General features: G+C 40.1%; 1 protein-coding gene across 2 annotated transcripts; it reads left to right on the forward strand.

The window, feature by feature from the left end:
* Positions 1 to 26,745, forward strand: LOC146308387 (protein FAM222A-like). 2 transcript variants are annotated; one of them, XM_084745839.1, is made up of 3 exons: positions 1 to 289; positions 12,001 to 12,169; positions 24,754 to 26,745. In XM_084745839.1, exons 2-3 carry the CDS (start codon positions 12,040 to 12,042, stop codon positions 26,115 to 26,117), a joined length of 1,494 nt encoding a protein of 497 aa, XP_084601965.1. In that variant the 5' UTR covers positions 1 to 289; positions 12,001 to 12,039; the 3' UTR covers positions 26,118 to 26,745. The 2 variants fall into 2 exon arrangements, with proteins under 2 accessions (XP_084601965.1, XP_084601966.1); XM_084745840.1 differs by having other exon boundaries at positions 12,004 to 12,169.
* The last annotated feature ends 976 nt before the right edge of the window (positions 26,746 to 27,721 follow it).

A 27,721-nucleotide genomic window follows, 5' to 3' on the forward strand; every position in this document is an offset into this window, starting at 1 on the left:
CACTCTGTGGCACACACTGCTTGGTCGGCTACCGAGATGAGATACAAGCGGCCGAACGGAAAGCACAATCGGTGAAATTATCTTTTTACGCGACTGTTGAATATGTGGAGGAAGTACAATTAATGGAGCCAGCCTCATCCATGGATATATCTGCGGAGGTTTCCAGTGCGCATCGCGAAATCAGTGGCGAAAAGGCTTTTGCAGAGGAAATACGCCTTCCGAGCAGGAGAACAACCAATCAGCCGTGGAGAACCAAAGATAAACAAGCCTTATGATAAGACCAAACTCTGTAAGACATTGATTATGTTTCTTATTTCCATCCTAATGTGTTGGAGGGCTCGTGGAAGATATTTCTCAGTGCAGGAAATGTTTATTTGTACTATCTGTTTTTTTTTTAAACGGTGTAGCTGTTTAATTACATGACAATGACAGAAAAGGAGAAATATTTAGGGTTGTAAAGATGTTAAAATGTATGATGTCAGGATCCCTGCATTGATTTTAGGTCGACAGCGCTAAAGTGGTGAAAGATGTCCAGTGCGCACTAATGGATAGAAGCGTCTCGCCCTTTACTATATATCACTGTCCTGCTATTGGCTAATGTGTATTTATATGCGCCGAATCCAGCGAGGAGGTGTGTGATTTATATTCAGAATGTAAAATAACTCAGTTAATGGCATATTATTCTCAGCAGTTAAATAGATGGATTTGTTTGTTTTTTATAAACTGGGAAACATTTGCACAACATACATCTGTAGTTTCTAAATGTTTTTCCTCTCAAAACTGCTCTAGTCTCATCTTTTTCATCCTCCCATGACATCTTTGTCTGAATGATGGCTTTGCGCGCAGTGAAAGGCGCTTTATGTGTCAGCATCTCAGTGGATAGAAGGGAAATGCTTTGAAGTATATTATCGGTCATTCAGAGCTGCCTCTGAAGGTTTCCATTTCTATTGTCTAGAAGCCGGAGGTGGGATCATCGCACCTCACTGCACCGGTGGCAGCCGAGGTTGAAGGTTAGCCGCAGCAGAGGGGCCTATAGATTATTGGCCAGGTGTGAAATTCTACCCTGCATGCTTTTCCTGCTTGTGCCAGATCCTTTATTACCCAGAGAGATGGGATGTCACAGCTTCCCACCAGAGGCTGAGAAGAAAAAAAATCCTGCAATTTGCTGTTTTATTGTCCCCCCTCTTCTTTATTCTGACCAAAAGAGGAAAATATGTCAACCCCGATTGCTTTATTTGTACTCTGAGGCCTGTGACTACCAGGAAAAAGCTTATATTTCTTTCATATGATTTCCTATAAATATAAATCATGGCATCGTGGCCTTTGATTTACCACAGCGTCATAATAAAGAATTTAGTGCCTCATGCCCCTTTCATCATAAAGTGTGTTGGCTGACTTCATTCACTGTAAAATCTATCTGCAGTTTGAATAGGGGATACCAGGGTCAATTGTGGCAGGGGGTAATTGTAAAACACTCGGTTCTTCCGATCAGAAACAAGCCAGAGTGATGGCACCTATACTGCGATCCACTGTACTGAGAACTTGGGGAAAAAAATGATTTCCAACACGGAAAAGTGCAATGGAACAGTTGTTCAAGTCAAAATTCCAAGTGGGAAACTCGGGCACCATCAAGTTCACCAATAGAAATACACCTGATGTCATAACAACGTGACAATGTACACAGTGAACATAAAGAAAAATGACCTTTTCATCAATTTTTACAGTCTGTAGTGTGTATGTAAAGAAATGGAGTATTATCAGCATATCTACTGTCTGAAGTGTAGATGACTGTGTATTTTAACTTGCATAAAGTTTATGCAACCCATGCTAATGTAGCTGTTGCTAGCTAGCATACAAGATTTTATCATAGCTGCATGACTGGGGGAAACTGACCCTTCTTAAGTCTCACACCTTTTTGCTCTGTGCTCCGATAACAGTTGAGCAAACTTGATACCTGAGCCACCTTTATCCTTTTCCTGTAAAAGCGACATATGGTCACATCTTAAGTTAGCTAAAGTCAGCAAAATGCAAGCTAAGTAGCTAGCTAATGTTTGAAAAAACACTTGTTTCTACATGTCCCCCAGCAACATCTTTTAACCATCTTCAATATTTGGTTTGAACATAGATAAGCCCGGCACAGTGCATAACTTAAGTACAAATAATAGGAAAGGAGAAAGTTGCTTGTTCAAATGCCATTAGATCACAGAGTGAAAAGGGGTGAGACTTAGGGAGGGTCAATTGTAACACTGCGTTACAGTTGCCCCCCAACCCACATGGCTGAATGTAAGCACCTTGTTTGTCTGTGTTGACATACTGTTCTGTTAGAAAATGAACATCTGTCACTAAATTTAAAACTTTTAAATCAATTCAAATAATTCAAATATAGTCCCTCAAGACCAGTTACTTAATCTTCTGCAAAGATAGACTTTGGCTTAAAATGCATATTGTGTCTGACATCTGAAACAATTTGAACCATATACAAAATGAATATTTTCAGAAATATTATACTACAGCAGTAATGCCATGACTATAAGGTGGGCTTTTTGTCAAGATTCAGTTGGTTAATATGATTGAATTTTTTCGGTGTAACTTATCTTGCTTTAAATTTAATACAGTCTGGTCTTCATAATTGAAAATATATCAGTTATATGATTAATTACTGCACATATGTTTCTTATATCAAAAAATGGCTATATTTCAAGTATTCTGAGTTATGAGAGAAAGTGTTACCATTTCCCCTAGTCTCCTACTTTTGCTTAGCCTGTGAATGTTTAGTGCATGTTTCTCATGTCATATAATCTATAAACTATACTCTATTCTTCAATTTCAGACTGTTGAGACTAGATAGTTTTAATGACATATCCATACTTAGTTTTTTCTTTTGTTTGAAATGTGCCTGAACTTGTTCAAGGGCCTCGTAAATTGCGTCGTATTATGAGCAGTCAATGTGCAGGTATCCCATGGGGTTTCCCTCTGATCTCACATCACACCCCAGCAGTAATTCCAACTCGGTGAGGAGAAGGGATTTGTCATTTGGCTGCCTGCTTCCCTTTGCTTTTTCAGAAGCGAAGCTGAGCTCTGATTTATTGTGAAGTTTCCCCAGGCTCGCTCAATCTCCATGCCTACCAAATTACTGAATGGAGGAAACGGCTCACCACGAGAATGACCTTTTCTTGGACGGCTATTACCCCGGCCAGTGCAAGGACTGATTAAGGTCATGTCTTTTTCTGCCATGTCATCCATAGCTTCATATTGAAGGGCTAGTTATGTGTATGGTGGATTTTATGGCTGGGAGACCGACTGATAAGATGATGCAAAATATGCACCCAACCGTCTTCTAAGAATAATGTCAGTGGCTTGGTTGCTTAGCAATTTCTCTCGTGCACCCTTTGTAATCACCTTTTTATCTGCTAAGAGATGTCATGTGTAATTACAGGCAGCCTGCTATCTTTTGAAATCTGTCTAATTGGTCTTTTCATTCTAATAGGATGGAGGGGTGGTGAGACGGGGGGTTAAGGGTGGAAGGTTAAGGACTGGGCCTCTGGGGTCAATGGAGAGGGGGGCAGGACAGGACTGCTGGGGTTATTTGGAGCTCCCTGTAATCTTTATTTTGTCTACACGCTGGGTTTCAGTCATTACTTCGAATTAATGATTAAGGCCGCCAAATTGCAATTGATGCATCATCATTTTGGCCTAAATAGAAAGGCAGTGAGATGATGACATTTTTAGTTGGTCCACAGATCAAAGAGCCTTTTTTCCCCTCCTAGAACATTTTGATGTTTCTGTGATGCATGATGGTAGAGAGTGTATCATTAGGTTATCTCCCACATTAGAGCCATACAGCCCGGGTAGCATTTTCTCTACAGTTTCTAATGAGTTTTATGTTTGCTTGAGGATTTTAATGACATGAAGGAATCAGTGACCCTTAACAGTGTAACAGTAAAGTAAACATCCAGAGGACAGGGCTTGGGGGAGAATGGGGGTTGGGAGGAATGCTTTTTTTTTCTGTAATTTTGCTCTCCTTCTGTGGTTTTAAAAACAGTCGATGTGGATGGGAGATGGCTGACAGACAGATGTCAACATTAAATCTAAATCCTAGTTTGATTCTTTTGAAAAAGAACTTATCTTTCCACACAAAACCTTCAGCTCACTCTTTCACCATCTGTTATCTTTGAAGTCAGGGTTTTGTAAAGGCTGGACAGCATACCCATAGGTCTTTGACAGCGCGTCTCGGTGTGCATACTGGGATAAGGATAAGATAAGGCTGTGTTTACCCTCTAATGCTACCTTGGCATTGGCCAGACTTTACCCCATGCAGCGCATTTTCTTTTACCTTGGCACCATCTGTGGGCAAGGGCAGATTTGGGTCAGTCCAAGGCTTTCTACTCCCCACCAAGGCTGCTCTCCAAGATGAGACTTAATTGTGCAGGTTTGGATCAGTGGCTAAATTTGATCTCAGCATCTGTATGGTTATAAAGTTAGAAATACTATTTTTCACTGTCAGTTAATCAGTCAATCATTTTCTTAAATAACTGATTTGTTTTTTGGTCCAGATATTGTGTAGTTGAACCAGATAATGTGCATCCTCTCCAGCCATTTTCTCTTCTGCACAAGTGAAAGCTGGGGAGAGAAAAATGAGTACAAACCAAAAAAATGTTATTCAGCACATTAAAAACTCAATTATACTGTATATTATATTAAATAGTAGGTAGGATAACGGATAATTGTCATACCAATACTGTTTTGAAAGACCAACCAGCAGAAAGGGCATTTATTACCTTCAAAGTAAATGATTAATTGCTTGTTATAAGTTTAAACCTCATAGACAAACACTTCATGCTGGCTGCTGCTGCTGAAATTAATGGTGCGAGCTCTGATTCCCAAGGAGCTGGACTGTTTTCAAACATTTCAAACCATTTGTTGCTGCTGTGTTATGATGTTAAATTCCACTGCAAATACTGTTGTGAGAATGTATTAATGAATCAATTTTTCACAATTTGATCGAAATGTGGTCACAAGCTTTAGGTGTGACTGTAGAGTTTCTCTTCACATGCATAGCTAAAACGTGTTTGGACGCTAATGGACCCAGAAGGGCATCAGCACTCTTACCTCCTCACTGCTTTTTGCTAATTGCTGAGTGAGCATTTCCATTTGAAAAATACAGAAAAATATGCATATGAAGTTGCTCTGAAAGCTTTTTCATAGTTTAGTTGTAGTTTATTCTAAAGTAGGTAGTGATAACTAAATATTGCTTGAAAGTAGATGTCATATGTCATCACTGTTGGGAGGAAATCTCCATGTTTAGGTATTTCTTTTTCATAAATCAATGCTATTGGTCACTCTTTATGTCTGATTTTGGTTTCACAGATATTTAACCAATGAAAGGTATTAAATAGAGCCACCAACTTTGATGATGCAGTGTTAAATTATGTTAAAAACACTGGGTATTGGACGGTTTTGAACATGCAAGGTTTCTGCCCAACAACAACTATTTAGAAAAGGCGCCAACAATCAGTTTAATTGCTTAAGTCAAATTATAACACCTTATACACTGCTTTTGACCATTGTTTTCCAACAATGGAAAAGCCTCATAGGGAGGTGTTTGAATGTGATGGGACGAAATGCAATTTAAATACATTGAAATATTTCAACAATGCCATAAAAGTTAACTGTGATGGAGGATATTGGACAATGCATACAAATGCATTTTCTGTCTGCATTTTCTGTCTCTGCAGTGATGAGAAGATATTTGAGATAGCTGAGTCAGTTAAAGATTGCCAATGGATGTTGTCTGTTTACATTTGTGGACATGTGACTTTAAACCTTTCAGCTTTGTTGTAACACATTGTCTTATGATGACTGCATGAAATTTTGCACGGAAGAAAGTGAAATGACATCCCAGACAGCCAGCCATTAATGCCGTTTGATTTACGCCCCGCTGAATGCACAGGACATCTGTCTGAATATTGCCCGGCGATCTTATTTACATAAAATTTGTGCTTGCGCATGAATTGTATAGGAAACGCTTTTTAACACTGTTGTAATACCTTTTACAGGAGTTAATCTCAATGGAAATGAGGCTCATTGTTATCAGCCGCGGGCCTCGAGTGTTCTTGCAGCGTAGAGCAGAGTGGCTCCGGGTTGTTTGGTTATCCTGTATGTGAACCTTTGTGTCCTCTTTTTCTTTCTCTACAGAGAGAGAAGAAGAGAGAAATCTGGGTCTCTCTTATATGCTGCTCTGATACCAATTATGCAAACTATTATAGAATTTAACCAGGCCAGCTCTTATCGGCTAATCCAGAAGTAATAGATTCTATTAAAAATGTATGAGGGGGTTGGGGGGATCAGTGTGTGTGTGTGTGTGTGTGTGTGTGTGTGTGTGTGTGTGTGTGTGTGTGTGTGTGTGTGTGTGTGTGTGTGTGTGTGTGTGTGTGTGTGTGGAGGGGTGTATAGAGATGAATCCAGCAGCTGCAGCAGCACTGCTGTCTAATTCTGTCTGTATGTCAGACTACTTGTCTGGTCTCCATTACTTAGACAGGTTCCTGCAGTGCCTACCTTGGAGACGGTATAAAAGCCATACGTAATATACAATTAATTACACAGTAAGTGGGTTGTTATTCATGGTCCATGTCGGGCTCATTCAAAGAGACACTGCTTTTTCTTTTCAGTAATGACCAATTGCTCTCTGTTAATCATTTATTTCATCCTAAATTAACCTTCTTCTTCTTTTTTTTTTTTTGCTTTTGTGCTCTTTCCCTTTTGCTCATCTGCAGTTTTTCTGAGTAGAAGGAAGGAAAAACATTAGCATAGCACTCACATGCTAATCCACCCAGAGAGTGAAAAGGGTGCTCGTCTTAAACCTTTTTCATTATCATCTAATTATTAACTGAGGATTCTGAGAACTGCTAACAGGAGCTAAGATGGCTCAGGTTGGGAGGGGTGTGTGTGTATGTATGTGTGTGTGTGGAGCTGGTGTGTGTCTTTTTTTTTTTTGTCTGTGCGTTTCATGTTTGTCGAGAGGGAGGCTCTCTTTGCAATTTGCTTCTATCTTCGCTCTGACCCTTGATGCTGCACGAAGTCATAAAAGACTCCAGAAGGTCAGACAGATGCTCTCGTCTGAGTCCCTGTATAATTTAAAGCTTTTTCCTGCTTTGATGGATAATTCTTGTGTTGCCGCTTTGTTTTACAGCCAAACAGGTAAAAAGCAAAGCATGACAAATTTACCTGTTTCGGTAACACTTTACAATAAGGGTACTTTAATTAACATTAGTTAAGGCACAGTATGTAAAATTTTCCTATCTGCCTTTTTCTATCACTGTCCTCGTGGCTCTTCTGTTGACCTTATCTTCTCAGAAGGTTCCTCGTCCTGATCCCAGGACAAATGACACTACAGAACATGAAGCATTGTGCACCCTGTCAATGATGAGGGGAAAGCTTGAAAACTAGATTTATTTGCCAAGACATCCTTATCGGAAAACCACGGGGGGGCAGTTTGATGGACTGCAAAGCACAAGGTCTTTATCTCCCCAGCAGCCCCTCAGTGGCCCACATCATGCTGCTTATCAGCTGCATGGATGTCGCCTGAGAGTGGCGAGGATTAGACGCCCTTGCAGCTTAAACTTTGTGCTCTTTTTCTCATTATGCATGTTAGAAAAGTCCTTGAATACATGAACTTGTAAGACATGGGAACTAGTGCCAGAGTATAGGCTGTGGAGGACATGTGAGAAGCGAGGCGTTTGGTTTATAACCACCATCATAATGTTGTAAGGGAGCAACACTGACTGTTATATTAAAGATTTCTTTGACTTTCTTTGTGAATTTTGTGATGCACTCTGCCATTTTAAGACTGCTGAAATTATATTGCAGTAGTCATTTACCTAATTTCTGCATTATTTAAAGCTAGGGTTGGTAACGCTAGTATCGTTCCAACAGACAGACATCAGCCTCTCTCCCAAAACCAAGTGTGAACCAACCATCACGTCAAACACTGGTTTGTGGTCTACCTTTTGAAGCTTTGGGCATCATGGGGGTCACCATCTTGGTTTTTTTTTGCAACCACATAATGTGCAGTATTGATAGCAGTGTGAAGCTAGTGGATGACAATCTTTGACTTGGGCGGTGCTTGGTTTTGGCTCGTCCAGCGCCATCTAGTTTGATCTGAGTTTTGGGAGGCAGTCCACTATTTAATACACAGTCTATACCCAAAAACACATGAACACACACTGCCTGACTACGGCTGTTTCTACTTCATGTCTCATTCACATGAAAGAAAATACCTAATATTATCATAATGAACACAAACCACAAACATCTACCATGTTTATGTTGAACGCACCTTCTCTGCAATTCTTGTGCCCCCAGCTTATTATAGCTTTAGCAAAACATCTGCCTAGCCTTGTTGAAGACTCCAGCCAGCAGGCAAATGTTTAGGTAGGACAGGTAGGCCACCCAGTCATGTGGTTCATGCTGAATTAAATGTTGTTAAGTTGTTCTTCCAACCTTGGTGTGTTCATGAGATTTGAAGCCATTAAGGATAGGATAGGGTTGTTGCTGTGAATCATCTGTGTGATGGGTTGGCTGAGACTAGCGTCCCTGTAAAGATTCATGATGCTATCAAAATAGATTGAAGCTTTATAACAACAACTAAGCAAGTTGTGTACCAAGTTGTGTTCCCAGTTGAAAGTTTTCCTATTACTGTAACACTACATGGGTACAGGACTATCACTGGCCTGTGTGAGGCACAGATACCATTGTTTTATTCTTTATTCAGAGTGTTTGATTTATTGATTGCTAATGGGAAGTAAAGAGATTTTCTACAAATATAAGAAAAGAAATTTTTCTGAAATAGATTACCAACTCTATCTTTAAGCCACTGGCTATTAGAGAGGGATTTATGACATTGTAAGAAAGTGCAAGACATAAAACTTTCTTGTCGAGCAAAACATGATATTGAGGGCTGGAGAATGATATTGCTTGAGAACTTAGCCCAGATAATATCTTGCATTCTGGGATCCCTTTGATCTCATATCTCTCTTCCCCTTTTTTTCCGGGTAATTCCACTTATGAGCGAGGAGGCAATTTTAAGCTTAAGTTTTCATAAAATCTCTTTAAATTTAAAATTTAGATAGCAGGATGAAAGAAACCATCATTACTTGCACTTTATGCATCATTTCTTGCTGCCTTTCCTGCTTTCAGCAAAACTTTTTTTCTTTAAGCCACTGCTGGCCTCTCTTTGAATTATAATGCCTTCCTTGATGTATTTTATTCCAGTTGCAAATTATGGGAGTAATGGAAGGTATTCCAATTCATGTCTCATTTTCTGCCAGTGATGGGATTTCCCTGGAGATACCTTTTTCTCCCTTGTGTTCTGTCTGCGTTTCAGCACCTCCCTCTTGACAAAATGTGTGGTAATGGGAAGGGTTGTTGTGAAATTGCCATTATTTTCCAAATGGAATCTGACCATACTGAGGCTTTTAGCTCTTCATATGTGTGCTCAGATGAGACAGGTTGCACTGAGCGGTTTGAAGTGGGCTTGTCACCGAGGGACAGATGTTGAGCGGAGGAGGGGAGCGGGTACACAAGAAAGGGAAGAGTGAGGGCTTTTTTTTTTTTGTTGGCACCTGAGTAAAATGAAAGCCACTCTGTCTCTTCTTCTTCTTCTTCTTCTTCTTCTTCTTCTTCTTCTTCTTCTTCTTGAGGCGAAGGTAATCTTGTTTCTGCAGCTCGTCACTGAACACTCTGTTCTGTGGTTGACTCGCTTTAGCTGCCCTCTGGACCCTGAGGGAGAAATGAAAGCAAAAATCCAAAAGAACCTTAAAACCTGCAAAAGAAAAAGAGGCAATCTGACAGCTGTATGCTGCAGGCTTATATTCGCCTCGTTGGAAACTACTGCATTGTAATGAAAACACTGTGTTTTTCTCTGTTTGTAGTCACTGGATTGATTAACTATTAATAACCTATAAGTCTGTGATTTTCTTTTCTTTTTTTTTTTGCATAGTTTGCAGTTGTCTATCTACAAGCTACCTGACTTACATAGAGGAAGAAGTATTTCACTGTAGCCGCAGGGTTTTTTTAGTTTTGCAGTGCTAGCATTCAGATTTGGTGACTCTCTGATAATCAAAGAGAATGTCAAATGCGATTATGACTGAAATATGCCCTCAGTGCCTGGCTTTATCTTCACAATGATTGCTTCAATCAGCACAGCTGTGGAGAGGCGCCGTCTTTTTCAGACACAGCCTCTCATTTCCTCTGACAATACTTAACTCTGCAAACAGCACAGCCTATTTTGGGGAGTGAGTTGCTTTTGGCTTTCTCTGCATATCAATACAGCCATAAATTTAAAGAAGAATAAACGCAGGTCTCAGGGAAAGTTACAAATTGAAACACACAGCCCGAGGCTACAGGAGGCCTTGTAAATGATCTGTGCGATCGCAACCGACAGAACAAGGTTGATAACAGGAAAGAGCCATCATAACAACTAGGCAGAAGGAGGAGATGGAGTCGTCATTAAGTGATATTACTTTTTCAGTTCAAAGAGGGGCTCCTGAATTTTAATATGGTAAAAGGACCCAAGTGGTTGCAGAGTTTTACTGAGGTAACGTTAGAAAATACATTTTTGGAAGAGGAGAGCCTCCTATGGGGTTTCAGTGTTCTCTACCAGCAAGCTTGCACTTTTCTCCCAACATCAAACCAATGTTTGATGCAAGAGTTTGAATGTATTATATATAATTTTAGGCTTTTCAAAACTTAACATTGGCATCTACTTTCTTTACAGTGATCCAGTCGGAAATGTGTGGCCTAACTATGCAAACACAAAAATTTAAAAAAATTAAAACACATGCAAACAGAACTAATGGAAGGTTTTTGAGCCACAGTAGCTCTGCCGCTCAGTGGATGCTGATCTCGGTCTGTCTTTTGGTCCAGAAACAACTTTTTGAGTGATTTCCATGAAATTTGGTCCCGACATTCATAATCTCCAGAGGATGTAACCTGCTGACTTGGTTGCTCCTATGTACATTTGCTTAAATCTATTTCAAGTTTTGTGTCTGTCAAGAAATAATTTTTTGTGAAATTATAATAAAACATTTGTTCAATTAAAAACTCCCATCTGTTTTCATTCATTTAGGGTCAGTGTGACCAATAATATTAATTGTGTAATACTGTATACAATGAAATCCGTCATAAACATTTTTCTGGGCTTTTTTGTGAAATTTCTTTGACAGCTATGAAAACCATGAAATATCAAATTTTTTATTATTATTCATGACCCAGTGCCTACAAAACAAATAATATTCCTATCAGCCCTAGATGTATAATGTGCAAGTTAGCTAATACTGAACATGTTTAAAGGTATTATATGCAACAATTCTGCATTAAAATGCTACACGTTATACTGTATTTTTTTTTTCAGTTACATTATCCCAAATGTTTCCAACAATGTTTCCAAAAACAGAGAAATGTATCATTTATTCAAGGCAACAATGGGTTTGCTTTTAGCTGTCACTAGCTAGTTGCTAGTTGCTGTAACCTCCAGGAAAACATGGTGTTCATCAGAGTGAGGAAGGAAGTCTGCAAATGTTACTAAATGTAACGTGGATAAAACTTTAATATTATCTGTCCATGAACATGATTTCTGTCATCTCTAAGTCATGTCAGATAGATTTTATAGTGGTTGTTTAACAGTGAAGACAGTAACTTTCATCATCATACCACTTCACAACATCATCAAACCATGTCTTCTGTGTTTTAATGTAAGAGAGACCCCTAGCAACAGAATTCACATATCGTGCATTTAACATATACCTGATAAATGACAGAATGTAAGCATTGCCATTTTTAGCATTTTAGCATGCTAAAATTAGCCTTTAGCTCAAAGCACCGCTCAAGTACGGCCTCACAGAGCAGCCAGCATTGCTGTAGATTCTTAGTCATGTTTATTCCTTTTTATTTGGTGTTAACAGTTGGCTGAAGAGTGAAAATCTGTTTTTTTCTTTATTCCAGCAGGTTTACCCAGGCTGTGTGCAGCCCTAGTGAACTATCATGCTGGCCTGTATCCAGAGACGGCAGAATCTCTCGTCGCAGCGTCTGGCCTGCACACCCAAAAGCCTCGATGTTCCACCACCGCCATTACTGCTGTCAGTACCACCACTGCAGCCGTGCACACGCAAAGGTGAGTTTATGTCACGTAGATGAAGCCATTTTGCCAGAGAGACAGACAACGGGTACTATACAGATGGTTTGACATAGAAATATGACAAAGATCCTATTTTCTGAGTTACTTTTTAAAGGGATAGTTCAAATTATTTGAAAATAGTTCATATCAGTTTAGAGGTACATTATATTTAGATGATTTTCACCATTTTACCTTTGCATCAGAAAGCCTTTTCTGACAGAAAACCACCGTTATATGAGCCAAATATTGTTCTCTCCATACCAATCAAACTCCATTGGTAAAAACAGTAATTTTACCTTGCAGAACACAGGAGTTGTAGATCTCTTTTTAAAACTCCAAAGTCACACAATAACACAAACAACTAAAAGAGCGGTAGACCAGCAACTCCCATGTACTGCAAGATTTTTGCCAATGGAGTCTGGTTGGTTTGGAGAGAGTGATACATGGCTTATACAACAGCAGTTTCACGTTAGAAAAGGCTGTCTGATGGCAAGCTAAAGCAGTGAAAATATTTTGAATATAGCGTACACTTAAACTGAGTGGTTTTTTTTGTCTATATTTTGCTGCTGATCCTGCCCACAGCAATACATTGTTTGGTTTCCTACACAACAGTACCTGCTGCATCTCCAAACTGGGGGCATATCGACCACCATCTACTATAGGTAATCCACTGACTATCGATAAGTACCTCATACAACTCCCCCTCAAATAATCTGATCTATCCCTTTAATCAATCATGTTCAGTTTAACCGAAGTGCACATAAAGCTCATGCATGCTTTTAGCGGTGTGCTGAGATTTTAGCTGAATTAAAATAACGGGCCTCCTGATGATGATGATGTCTGTTAATTGGGCTACTAATCAGCGTGCTCCTGCAGTGCAAATGCGTGCAGGTCAAAGTGGACTCTGGCATTACAAAGTTAATCAACTCTCTTATACAGGATTACTAATGATGTTCACATTTTGTGCAGAAAGTGCTCCATGTCGGCGTTGTTTGACCTTCATCTTGACTGATTATGCTGCTTTCACTGAAAGGTTGAATGGGTCCGACTGGGTCTAACCTGGACTGACATTCTTAATTAGATTTCTTTCAATTAATTGATTGAATGCAACATGTTTGCAGATTTAGCTCATGGTCTGATGCTGCTGCTTTCTGTTATGTAGGTTACTCTGTATCCATACTATTTGTGCAGTGATCTTTTTCTTCCTGGACAGTCTAGATTCACATAATGAGATCATAGTAGCACAAATGAAGTTATTCTGCTGTGGTTTCCTTTTCACGATTACTTTGAAAAAAAAATTGCTGATGTTTTATATTTCTTTGCTCAGTCTGGTTTGAAGCTATATTGAAGATCTATAACTACTTACAGTTTAATGGTTCAGCTGGATGTGTGTTGCAGTCTTATGAACGTACTGAGCCATAAGACCATAAAATATCTTATATTATTTGGTCCTTTGAAGATGTTTTAGTTCTCTTTTTGGTATAGGTATTGCAGTGTGTTGTGTTGCTTGGAGCCTGTGCTGTCATATATTTAATGTGTTTTATGTGGACCTATGGAAGGACACCTACCGCACTGCACAAGCTAACAGGGATCGTTGTAAATGAAATAAAACGGCACAGCTCAGACTGTGGTCTCACAGAAAGCAAGATATTGAGCAGTAACATTTTGTACATTCAGATTTTTCAGGGACACAATCACCACAATTTGACTATCAATGTTAGCTTAGCTTTTATGACATATATGCACCTTTGTCTGCAGAGCAGGGCAGTGGTCAGGATTATCTTATCTGACTGGTTCATTTGTATGAGCCTGTGCACTCTCATAAAGGATACCTTTGTTCATTCACTATGAAATGTACAACTATACAAAGTCTTTTCCATTAAGTATGTATTACATGGTAAATACAGATATAAAAACAGAGAAAGCACAACATTAGTAGCAGATTTAATGACCCTGCAGTGAAACAGGTTAATTTAACACCTCCACACACACACCCACAGGTGTTTCCACTCATTCTGGATAATTAGACCTCTTCTCAGGCTGAAGTTGGAATTTCCTGAGGTTACTAAACTCAACATACTTAAAAGAACCATAAATGTCTTCTTGATCTAACAGGTGCAACAACACTAAAAGGAAGATGTCAGTCAGGTGCAGTCCATAAATACCCATATAATCCTGAGACGCTGTCCAATCAGCCAGAATAAGTGAGAACACCTGTGTGCTGGTGGTATGTGGACTGACTGTGTGATGAATTCATAAAAAGCTGGACAGTGTTTGCGTTATCATTTTTCCCTTTATGTAGAGAGAGGAGCACCATCATGGCAGCTAAACAATGTACTACTGTGGACAGGGTCAGCAGCAAATATATTTAGACAGACATCTTTTAGATAATTTATATTTTAGGCCCATCTAACAAACAGTAAAAGTGTACACTATATTTAATATATTTTCACTACTTTACCTACTTTATCTGACAAGATATATAAGCCAAATATTGCTCTCTCTGGCTCATCTTTTCTGATGTGCATTGGAAAGCAGAGAAAAAGAGGTTTTTAAAAGTGTCTGTGTTCGGCTCTCAGTACTTTTGTAACTTCTAACTGAATCTCTGTGGTTTGAAGTTTAGTTTCTCTCCCGTGTTGCTGTTTATTCTTTGAACTATCTGCTTTATTTTACTGTTTCATGTCTCATGGATGCTGAGTTACCACTAAAGAAAATCCAGATTTTTCTGCTTCATAATAAAAGCTTTTAGATAAGAAAATAAAGGGACTTTTATTTTGAAGAATATATAGGAAATAAAAGGTTTATCCTTCGTTTTACAGATGTTCAACTAAAGACGAGGGCTTCATCAGTAAATACACACCTTCTAGCAGGTGCAAACTCCACTGTGCTGGCCTGCAGCACTGAATCAAACTAAGTCAAGCTAAGCTGCACGTGTGTATGAAAAAGGACCAAATTGGTCACAGAAGTTACCATCAGAGATGACAAGCATTAATTTCCTGTGCTGAAAAGGGGTGAAAATCATGTTTACATTGCTGTTTACATTCCTGCAGATCTGTTCTGGGAGTGAAGCGGATTGTACCCTTTCCCACTGAGGAAAAAAGATGTTAGCAGATTTTTTTTTAAATCTAGTGTAAAAGGGGTTTAACTAACAGATTGAGGCAGCAGTGGACCAGAAATTCCCATGTTCTGCCAGACTGTCTGATGGCAAGATAAATCAGTGAAAATATTCTAAATGTAGCTTACAACAAAGCTGATATTGATTTTTTTCGATTTTAACATTTTTTTTAAGTGGCTAAAATACCTTTTGTTGCCGACCCTGTCCACATCTGTACATTGCTCAGCTTCTGTGCTGGTACTTCCTTCTGCTTCTCAAAACTGGGGGCGTGCAGACCGCCATTACTTCTGGGTAATACACTGACTATATTCAAGTACCTCAAACACCCCCGCTTCAAAAAAATCCAACTATCCCTTAAGCTCCCCATCTCCTCATCTCCCATCTTTCTCCCTCTTTGTCTTTTTTGCTATTAAATATTAATTGGGAATCAATGGTGCACTTGTCTGCTAAACGCTGGAACAGAAGGGCCTCGTTTGCCTCGGGCAGAACCGGGGGTGCATTTCTCATCCTGTTTACCTGCAGGGCCTTTTCCTCCCCCCTCTTGAGTTTTATGTACTGCGACTGTGTGTAGTGCAGCACCCTCCAGCTCCAGCCTGACATTTCAAGCACAACCACAGGGAGTAGACTGCTGATGGGAGCTCTGTCTGTGTGGCCCGGGCTTCTTCATTAAATGAGTCGTTGTTGGATTGAGTTAAATAGGGGCCGCCTTTAGTCGCTGCTGCGCTTTTGAAAGCCATTTCCATTTTTAGCTATCAATAAATGGAAGGCACAGGACATGAAAGCTCTCAGCCACGCAAACCCATGTGAAAGTGTTGGGAATTATGTGATGAGAGTGAATGAGAGCTGCTCTCTTCTCGGCTATCTCCGCTTGAAAGCAGGGGCTGGAAGAGCTTTTTCCCACGCTGCCGGCCTGCGCTCGGGTCGGCTTTGAGAGGGGAAACTTTGCCCAAGCTGGGCCAAGCGGCACAGAAACAAATGAGGAGTGACACTGGTGCAAAGGAGTGTTCGCCGGAGCCTCTTCAAGCACACATAACTAAGTGTTCAACCCTGAGGTTACTGTGTTCTGTGAGCACCCTTCATGTAGAGATTACTGACATGGAAAGAGGGAGGCCTGTGAAAATGGAGTGAATCAGTGTCTGTATTTTTATTTTTGTGTGTTTTTTTGCGGACGAAGGTCGTGGACAAAGTGGTTAGTGTGAGTGAGACTTAAGAGCATATGTTCTGGTGTCAGCATGTCCTGTGCCTACTTTTTCCACTTTACCCATCTCTATCTAATGGCCCTCTGGGTTGCTAGGTTGAATAAACCACATGGAGGCATTAACTGGCAACCTTCTTTTAACCCCGTGGGAGATAAATATTAATACCTCTTTCTATATGTCCTATAAGCTAATACGGCATCTTAGTAGTGAAACTCATTGAACCCAGGGATTGTACAAAGTCTTAAAAGTTTGCAAAATCATAAATTTTACCATCATGTTTTCAAGTTTAGGACTATGCTTGAATTTGAATAAAGGCTACATGTTGAAAGATGCTTGGTTTTAAAACCAAAAATCTTTTAATATTTTAAATGAAACAATTCCGTCATCATATTTGTCAATCACAGCTAAATAAGTCCTCTGTTGGTTAGCAAGCATTAAATAATCATTACCAAAACACACAAACAAATTTAATATGAACAGCTGGTAAAGTAAAGTGATTGCTGTGAGTATAATGGAACTTGCCTCTTAATTATATTTATTATAGTAGCAGTTTAGATGTGATGGTTCAAAACTTTGAAAGTCTGAAAACTTTTGGTGTGGGTGCCTTGAAAATGTGTAAAAAGTGCTTGAATTTTACTCTCACAAAGCTGTACCAACCCTGTCAACCTGAGTCAAGTGACTCTGATGTGACAGGCGTCATTCACTGACAAACCAGCTGAATTATTATTCAACTCTGACATTTTTAGCTTCTTTCAGTGCATTGTTTTGGTTTTATGACACATCTAAGATATGGCTCTTGTAATCAGTCACATCAGCTCTTGTTTCAGCAGCAGGCATTTTTCATCAGAACAACCCCAATAAACCACTAATGCTACCTGTCTTTATTTCACTTCTGCCCATGCGTTTTTATTTTGCTTTTTTTTGCCCCCCTCAAGTGGCCAAAGTGATTAATTTTAGCTTAAACTGTACCGACTAAATGTTTAAAATGTGATTGAAATTTGGAAATTGACTGAAATAATCCATCACTGTTGAATACTTTGCGTATAATGATGTAAATGACGGCAGACAAACGAACAGCATAATTTTATTTTCGACATGTGGCCTGGATTCAGAGGCAGAACCTCGCAGCCTGGTTCTGCTCCTCCAGCAGATAGTCAATTGCTGGGGCTCGTCTCAAAGAGATGAATAAAGTCAGGGCCAATTAATTACATGGTTCTAATGACTGGGCTTATTGGGCCGACTGGAAGCATAGAGGAGGTTGTCATGGTAACAGAGACATAGGTTTTAAATGCATTGTGAATGTGCTGAGCTCAGTGGCTGGTTATTAAGGTAGGGCAGAGTATTTTAAATATGAGGATTATTGGTGTGGTAAACAAGTGTTTACGCCTGCTGAGAAGCACTGTTCTGTTATTAACTGCCAGTTCTTGGTGCCATGTTCCTGCTGAGGATTTGACGCTCGTAAACATGTTATCTCACAAACGTGTTCACCGCGAGTCTTCAGCAGAACATCAAAGGCCTGCTGTGGGATTTTTTTTTTTTTGCCTGGCAGTTCTTCTGCCAACATGTATGGATATTAACAGAGAATAATTTATGAATTTTTAGTTTCATCTTGTGGGAATTATACGTAGTGGTCATTCTAATAATTTCCTTATGTTGGCCCTCTGGGTAAGCGATGGTTGGAAGCCGTGGTTTTGGAAACGCAATGAGCTTTTCCAACTGCCGCTTTCAGCCCTGCCCCGGGGGCTTGTTTTGCCCATAAATTAGTGATTAACTCAAACTGCTCCAAAACAATGAGGTCTCTGCTCTAATCTGGGGGGAAATGGCTTCAAGTGTGACCACGGGAAAAAGATTAGCCAGTTTAAAGTGGCAGAAAGCATTGAGTGGGATTGTATGGGGGTGTAATCAGGGTTATGAAAGACCATATATATACCACAGTATGATAAATACCCAGTGTTTTATCCCTCCAGAATATTCTCATGCTTATAAAACCTTTCTTTAAGTCACAAACGCACGTGCGCACACATAGTAAATTAGGCCTAGTGGTGATTGAGAGTTTATAATTGGCCCCCCACCCCCAGCTGTTTCTTTCCATGCATGTCCCCTGCATGGAAAGAGGAAATCAGGATTAGGTGTTTCCTGTGAAAGTGTGCCAGTTTCACTCAGCATGGTGCCACAACAGTCGAGCAGCATGTTTAATGTTCGGAGCCCCTTCCAACCGAGAGAACATTCAAGCCTGACTAGTGGGAACATTAAATCTATCAATCTAGTGTTGCAGATGCATCTCACATCACTGTCATTATGCTCATTTTTGAGGAAAAACACAAACAAGCTTTTCAATCCCACATAAGCTACTTCAATCATGCCTGTCTAAAAGCAAGTGAGGAGAAAAAAAAAATGTCAGGGGTCAAAGAATTAAAATTTGTAAGCACTGCGTGATGCCCTCAGCCTCAAGGTTGCTTTTTGCAAGAACTGGCTGATGTTATTTTCTGTGCTGTTTTTCGTCTGCTGCCTCTGCGCTCGCCTGTGCTCTCTGTCAGGGCTGCAGAGTGAAACAGCGTGCAGTCTGCAGGTTCAGGGTGATTAAGTGCTTAAGGTCAGACTGCTAATTATCTCTCTGCCATTCCTTACCTGACAACACACAGCTGCCATTTCCCCGTTGTCATGTGAACAGCCTCATATTTGTTTTCATTTCTCATCTTTATTTTACACCGCTGAATTTTTGTTACGTGACTGACTGCAGAGCCTCTCAATAAAGAAAGAACAATAAGAATTGTTTGGCTGACAATCTAAAGGAGAAACTGTTGTTACTGTTAATTAAAAAAAAGGCGTCTTGTTTATGTCTCTTATTTATTTGTAATAAAATTAAATACCTTATTGTCTGAGCTGTGAGCAGGTCAGTCATTCTATTTTTACCTTGTCAGTAGGTCAAGGCAATAAAATAATAGTTATGTATTGATACTTCATCATAAGCAATAAGAAAACTGTTCATTGAAATGTTCAATAGTTTCACTTCTATGGTGGTTTGTATTAAATGCAAACTGTCATGGAAACATATATCAAATACTGCTTGGCTCATGAATGGCCTATTATATTGTTTGACAATGGAGTGTGCTACAAGTAAATTCAAAGTAAAGTTGTTTTCTCCTGGTTTTATTAAAATGGGACATTAAAATGATAAATAATTATCTATATCCACTGAAATGAGACATTATATGCTGATACTTTTTTCAGCTATATCACCCAGCCCTACATCATTTTACTTCAATAATCCTGAAGAGTAAATGGCACATATTAAAGGAAAATATTTATAGGAAAAAAGTGTTTTCCACCATTTTAAAACCGCCTGACTTGAGCTAAGCTCGCCTTCAGTTAATAGACACACCATCAAGCAGGCAGCCCTGTTGTGATGGAGATGCAAATCCTCGGCCGAGTGAAACCGAATCAAGCCAAACCTGCACATGTTAGTGGAAAGGAGTTATGGAGAACCTACAGTGGCTGCAAGACTCAAAACAACAACAACTACACAAAAACATTTTTAAAACAGAATGAAATACTAATGAAAAGATACTTTTATTGTATTTCATCCCAGCCATACTCTGCTAACAGATCCCCCAAGTCTTACACACTGATCCTTTAAGAACACACAAAAAAAGACTTAAAATAGGAAACTGACATAGGTTTGTGTATCAGAAATGTTTCTTCTTTCTCTTTGCTGTCTTGTTAATCATCTTGCAACCCGTCAGATTTATCTTGTGACCCTGGGGCTTATTTTGTGTGTGCAGACTATTTCCTCTGGCCTCTATGCTGATTATGTTCTAATGATTAAGCTTGCATTAATGCAAACCAACTTGAATAATATCATTTCCTAAAGGCAACGAAGACTGATTAAATGCATCATCCACTTATCGAGCTAAAAGTATACAGCTTGTAGCTCAGACATTTTCATCTGCTAGGTGAAAATATTTACTAATTTACTGGCTCATACGTTTTTGTGCCATAACTCAAATGTCTTGGATTTAAAAGAAACAAAGAGTTGAGTGAATATAATTATTGTAGCCTAACAATAAGTGAGAGGGTCAGGAGGGAAAAAGCTGGTTTCATTTGTACATTTTTACTTGTTTGTTTGCTTGTTTTCAGGATGAAGGACAAAATGAGCTGAAAGTGTTTGATGCACATTTTTAAAATGCACCAGCTGTTTAAAGAGGCAAAAATGGCACGGAAAAAGCTTTCCAATTCAAAACTGTCCCAATTTTGAAGGGTGAAAATTACCTCTTTGGTCACCTGTTGTGAACCATAGAAGCAATACTTTAGGCACGTAGTCAATTATTGCTTTCACTAGTATGCAGCCTCTACATAGTGGGCTGTTGCCTTCTTGGCACCTTCATAGGGAAACTTCAGCTCTCATAGTGCCAGATTGTAATTAATGAACCAAACATTTTATGTACAGTTTGACTTGGGTGTGTTTTGCAGGAAGGCAAATATTGTGAAGAATGACTTGAAGATCTACTTTTTATTACTGCTACCACATGCAGTAAACATGATGTGCTTTGCTCAGTTTACTGCCATTTAACAGCACCGATTGGCATTAAATTCCTTGAGATTGAAACATTTGCCTCTGGTTGTAATTTAGAGCCGTTTTAATGCTGGTCATGGTGTTTCTGATCTCACTTTTAACTCCACATTATCCACCAGTTCTGTCAGGATCAGCCAAAATGATCCCCCCTTTTTTTTTTTAAATGTATATGTCACCCAGTAGTGGTCCTCAGATGATAAACATGTGAATGCGGCGTGGGGACGGCCTATTTGCTAATGAGGTTTCCATAGTGCCACATTAAGGCAGCCACAGTGGGAAGTGCAGCTGTGTTGTGTCTCCATGGCTCTGACAGGGCTGTAATCTCTGGACTAACAATATCAGACACCCTGTGAAGACGTGTTAGCATTCAAAGAGTTTGAAGTGTTTGCGGAACAGCGAGCCGATCGCAGCATGCAGAGGCTGACACTGACATTTTACTGAACAACGACTAAAATGCTTATTCGTTTAAATGATCTGTCTTTGGCAATTGAGCAACGTTTCCAAAGCCGGAAAAAGACCGGTTTTGTGCAGTGGTGTCAGTGCTGGTGAGTGCTGACGTGAGGATTCATTATATAGAGTGTCTATTTGCACCCGGGTGAGAATAGCCACACGGCAGCTATTTGGCTAATCACACCTGTTTACTTTGATTTTGTTATCAATAACAACAAATTCCCTGTAAACAAGACACTAGGGTAGATGAATGGGTTAAGGTCTCTCCTGCAAAAGAGCAGAATTCAAAAGAAGAAGAAATTAGGATTTGAGTCTAGTGTGAAATTAGAAGTCAGTTTAAATTTTCATTTTTAGGTTTTTTATTTACTTATTTACTCTTTTGTTGATTTTGTCCAATTATTATTTTATGTTTTTTTCGTTGCAGTTTGGTTGAGTTTAGGCAACAAAACTAGGTGTCTCTGCCATCAGACTGCAAATAGCCACGTTGGCCATTTCCGTCCTGGGTGTAAATAGCATTGTTGGATATGGACATCTGGGTGCTTGGCTCTGCCATGTTAGTCTATATATATATGTAAATAGCGTCGGCCTTTTTATTATTCTTCAGTTCAGTTATTGTTCTTCAGTGTGGGTATGTTTAGGTCACAAACTACTTGATTAGTCTGTCTCTGCCATTAAATAGCCAGCGTGCCTATTTGCTCCCCAGATACCTGTGAAACCTGTGTCCTTGTTGCTGCCATGCAAGGATTTATACACCCTGGAGTTAGTAGCCACATTGGCTATTTCACCATGGGTGCAAAATAGCATCTGTCTTTATTATATTTTTAAATGTGTCATCATCTTGGCTTCTTCCAGGTGGATATGAAGCTCTTCTTCTTATCATTTATGGCCATGAATATTCAGCTTTAAGCCAAAGGCCAGAAATCGTTATCGCAGCTGTTTTTTCCTGTTACCTCTTTCTTTCTCCGTGAGGAGGATTATGGGAAACCAGAAAGGAGCGAGCTCACATCTCAACGTTGCACACAGTTTAAACACCTCTCCAACATCCCAGATGTCATGGTTTTCTATAGCAGCGCTGCACTGTGATACATAATAAGCAGTGTTTTGCTTTGTTGTATTTCTCTGTAGAATTCATTCATGCTCCTGGCACCATGGTGTGCTGTTCCTTCTGCTCCGCTGGGAGATTGCTGGATGGATTGAACACTCCACCTTACCTCTTTTCCTCCATTTTAAACACCCAATTTATTTCTTTCATGAGATGGATCTTGTAGATTGAATCATTTTCACAGTCGGGAGGCTCACTGTAGGCCTGAAATGAAATGAACTCCCAAATCAATTTCAAATGGGAACAACAAGTGAGCTCTCCCCTGCATCGCTGGAATTGGTTTTGTTATTGAAAATGAAATGAAGTGTTGTGTTTTTGTTTTTCGTCCCTTTTTATTGCAGATTACAGCCTTGTTCTTTTGCCTGCTATGATTTCCACCGACTTAAAGCCTGATCTGGGTTAATTTCAGCGCCTTTTCTTTTTATGTCAGGAATTCCATAAAAGTGTCACTCTGAAAGGTGGCGGTAATTTCTACCAGGTGATTTATTGTTTTTAAATGGGGCGCCTTTTCCACCTTTCCTTTTGTCGCTAGGAGTTAAGCAGCCATGAAATTGCCTGAATAATAGTGTTTAAATCCAATCTTAGTTTGTCCCGTCAGCTTTCTCCACACACAATTCAATCGGCGGCGCTCGGTGCTCGGTGATTGCTCTCTTTTCCGTCTGCATCAACTTTTCTTTGACAGTTTAGGTTCCAAGCTTTTACAGTAGAATCAATTCAGGTTCATAAAAGCATAAAGTCGACCAAAATTACACAGGCAGAAACTGGTGACACTTGAATGATTACAAGGTTATTTAGAAACAACCAAATGAGGTATGGATCAGTTAGCAGGAATGTTGTTTTTTAGTAATTAAAAATTTGATTTATTTAAATAGACACATACAGTAAGTAAGATATCCAAAGGCTCATGGTAAATACACATGCTGAGAACCAAAATAAACATATAGCAACAGTATGCGCAATAAAACAGTCCCATGACCTCTGAAAGTTCTCACCTACGTCGTTGACTCTCAGCAACCGTGTGTCAAATTTCTAAAGTAGACTTGACCCATTTGTTAAAATCTGGAGGGGATCTACTTTTCCATAATACGAAGATCACTTAGGTAGCCATGACAACAATGCTACCTACAATGATCTAATGCTGTAGATCTAAAATAACGTAAGAAATCATAAGAAATCAAATTTCTTTTCTGGCTTGACTTGTAAAATTATTTTTTAAATTGACAAATATATGTGTAATTCATGGCACAATTCAAATGAAATAATATATATATATATATATATATATATATATATATATATATATATATATATATATATATGTATATATATGTTTGTCTCTTGCCATCAACTACTGTACATATTTTTTCCAAAGTAAAGTTCCATGCAGGACACTGGAAGGGGAGGGACTTCGCCACAACTACAAAAAATATCTTATAAATACGTCTCTCAGCAATAAAAGTCCCTGATGCTTAGGCCTGGTGGGGGGTCACAGGGGGGAAACCCTGCATTTATTCAACAATTCTGTTTGGTCTATTAAGTCTAGCCTTATAGAGGTGCAGGTACCACCAAACCCAACCACTTCTTCAAACCCAACCCACCATGCTGAGATTACATGAGCTTGGAAGAATATTGAGGCATTTAGGAAAATTGCTGAAATATTCATCAGAGATCTTGAAATTATTAATTTATGCTACGGTGTGTTCTAATCTGTGATCTGTGATTTTTAAAAAATGAATCTACTTTTTTCTGTCTAAAACACTTGACTTCAGTTGTTTTGCAGTTCCTACAATCAGCCTCTGCTTGGCTGCTCCTGCTGTGGTTTAGCTGCTAAATGTCATCAAATTAATCTCATTGGAGCCATTTCAGTAAAATTAGGTCCTCTCTCCTCTGCCGTTGCCACTTGCTGTCTTTTGATTTCCCAGGGTAAACTAATTTTGGGTTGAACTAAGTCTGAATTAATTTCATTAAGCACTGATAAAACAGTGCTGGAGGCGTTTCCCTCCTTGAAATTAGTTTATACGACATGTTGATGTCTGCCATTGAAAGGAAAAAAAAAACAAAACACAGAAAACACACGATTCAAGGGTTTGCCTGGCCTGCTTGACCAGACTAATCGCCTGTTTCTGTCTGCTTCCTTCTCAGGCGAGCCAGCCTCCATGATTTCTCGGTACCCTTCTCCCGCAGAGTTGGATGCTTTTGCCCAGAAGACCGCCAACAGCCCGCTGTCCATCAAAATCTTTCCTTCTGACGTCCGGGTGCCCCAGCACAAACAGCTTAACAAAACAGTTAACGGCTTAGACACCACAGGCCAACGCTACAGCCCCTACTCACACCCGTACTCAGGAGGTTACCAGGGTTTGCTGGCCATCGTCAAAGCCTCTGTGGTGGTCAAAGGTGTGGTAAAAAACTCTGAGGGCAGGAGGACTAAACACACAAACAGCCAGACCTCTGTGGCACCGTATAATAATCCTCTGAATAATGGCTACACAGTCAGACACGGGCACAAGGCCTATCATATAAGCTCATGTAAGCCCCCTGACGTTCCCATCGAGACGCTTTGTTCCAGCGCGGGGATGGCCTCCGGAGATCGGAGCCTGGCCCCCCAGTCTGAGCTGGCGGAGGTTCAAAGCCTGATGAGGCAGATGAGCAGAGTCCCCCACAGCCAGGCCCTGCAGCTGGGGGGAGAGGCTCGAGCCAGCCCCTCTCTGCAGGCCGTGGCCGCCGTGGCACATTCAGACTCAGACTTCGTCCTGGGAGTGCCGCCCCAGAGCAGTCTGCCGTTCACGGGGGCGGTGATACCTACACAGAGTGCAGACATAGCCAAAGCTGGGTACTTGGAGAAAGGAGAGTACACAGTGTGGCAGCAGCAGCAGCAGCAGCCGTATCAGCAGGGAGCAGTGAGGATGTACAGTGTGAGTAACAGCGCTCAGGGGCACAGAGCGGCCGAGCCTGGCCAGCCTCCTGAAACCTGCCTCCCTTTGAGGAGCTCCTCGCAGCTGTCATATAGGCCGCATCTTGCCAGCGTGGGAGCCGGGCAGGAGCGGGTCAGCGGCTCCTCTCTGAGCCGTGCCGCCATGCAGGGGGACTTCTCTGTCGGACAGTACTTCGCTCCTCTCTGGGACATGGCCACCCCGAATAGTGACTGTTACACTTCTCAGGTGCTGGCAACGGGTACATGCGCAGCCAGGCCTCGAGACCTGGGACTCTCCCATCCACATCTCCATCCAAACCGCCACCACCAGCCACAGCTCCACCCTCCTCCTCTCCCTCCTCACAGCCAGGCCTACAGCACAGACCAAAACCTCTGTTGTGGGCTGTCTAGTTCTAGCCTGTGCCACGCTGCAGTACTTAGCAGCAGCCTGCAGTCTCTGGAGTGCCTCATCAGTGAGATCCACCCTCCCTGCATCAAAGAGCGCATGCTGGGCCGTGGGTACGAAGCCATGGGGATGCCTCAGCTACTGGAACACCAGCAGCAAGCCCACATCCAGCTCCCCGTCTACAGATAAGACGCGGCGCTGCCACACCACGGGACGCTAAAGTGACAAACCTTTTATAGACAATGGAAGTGTGTCAGTTGAGACATCCATGAGAATGAGACATGCCTTTTTAGTTTGTGCATGTACTGTATTTGTAGAGAAGGCTTTGTGTTACAAGCCTGAAAAGATAAATGATAATCACAACTTAAGATACAGGTTTATCTTATGGACTTTTCATGTTTTATTATTTTTTTTTATCTTAAATGGCCATCAAATATGCCTGCTGTTCCTCATTTAATATTGATGCTGAGCACCCAATCAGAATCCCCCCATTTCCATTTGAACATGAACTGTATATTTTGCGGATGATTCCTCTGTAGGCATTTACAAAAATGGAAACACGCTGAACTGAAATAACCATTGGAACCCTTCTAAAAACATTTAGAATCAACAAAAATATAAACACAACCCTCTTGGTTTTGCTCTCATTTTTCACAGGTTAAAGTAAAAGATTTGAGACTTCCTCTATGAAACAAAAAAAGGTTTATTTCTCTCAAATTTTGTTCACAAATTTGTTAAAAATCTATGTTAGTGAGCAGTTGGACTAGTCACAATGAAATGCCACTCTAAAATTTGTGGTTTTATGTGGAAAAAATTATTAAGCCATGATGATGCCCTCGTCTGCCTCTGACTGGCCCACCTTGATATTCTTACTCTTACGATAACCAATCATTTCCATTCCCATCCCTACCATTAGGCATTAGGAATGATTGGTTTCAGGGTAAGAGTATCTGAGGCAGATTAGGACAGATTAGGGTAAGAAAATCAGGAGCAGAGTAGGGCAGGTCACGACTTTGACCACCTGGGTATCTGTAGCTTTCTATTAAATACCCACTGTTTTTTGTGCCCATGTGTTTTTTTTTTTGTTTTTCAAAATAAAACTGCATATTTTAGAGTCACTTTTATTGTGACAAGTCCAAGACACACCTGTGTAATATTCATGCTGTTTAATCAGCATTTCTATAGGTCAAACGTGTCAGGTGGATGGTTTATCTCTGCAAAGGAGAAGTGCTCATTAACATGGATTTTAACAAACGTCTAAACAAAATTTGAGAGAAATTAACCTTTTGTTTTCACAGAAGAAGTCTAACTCACGAAAAAATGGGATCAAAAACAAAAGTGTTGCATTTATATTTTTGCTGAGTGTACTGAGATCTAGGAAGGATCACCAGTTACAGTTACAGTTTTTGTTGTATATTGTATATTTTTTACATAACAATGCTCCTTTTTTTCAGAGGGAACGTTCCTTAATCATTATTAATTGAAGTTTTGGTTGTCTGCTGCTTTGTTGTGGATTTTGTTTTGGCCAGTTTTCAGTGACATATGCAGCACCCCTGCTTCTGCTATATGATGCAAAACTCCTGGCCAATGTATGGAAAACATTTTTGATTATTTGCATACAAATGTGAATATATATATTTTTTTGTTATGCAGACATTTAACATCCTAATTGATTTAATGCAGTCATGCTCAGCACAATGTTTTAGGACTGTTGCATATCCAAATCAACACTGTGGCAATTCAGGCCAAGCAAGATGTGCCCTTTGGTTGTATTTTTGTTAGCATTTTTAAAT

Source organism: Lutjanus erythropterus, chromosome 20, assembly GCF_056507025.1.
Source record: "Lutjanus erythropterus isolate fLutEry1 chromosome 20, fLutEry1.hap2, whole genome shotgun sequence".
NCBI lineage: Eukaryota > Metazoa > Chordata > Actinopteri > Lutjaniformes > Lutjanidae > Lutjanus > Lutjanus erythropterus.

What these genes read in the sequence shown, in the direction of transcription:
- LOC146308387 (XM_084745839.1), top strand. Translation starts at nt 12,040, where the DNA reads ATGCTGGCCTGTATCCAGAGACGGCAGAATCTCTCGTCGCAGCGTCTG. An exon ending in GCAGCCGTGCACACGCAAAG is followed by an intron (nt 12,170 to 24,753) that starts GTGAGTTTATGT and finishes CTTCCTTCTCAG; the next exon opens with GCGAGCCAGCCTCCATGATT.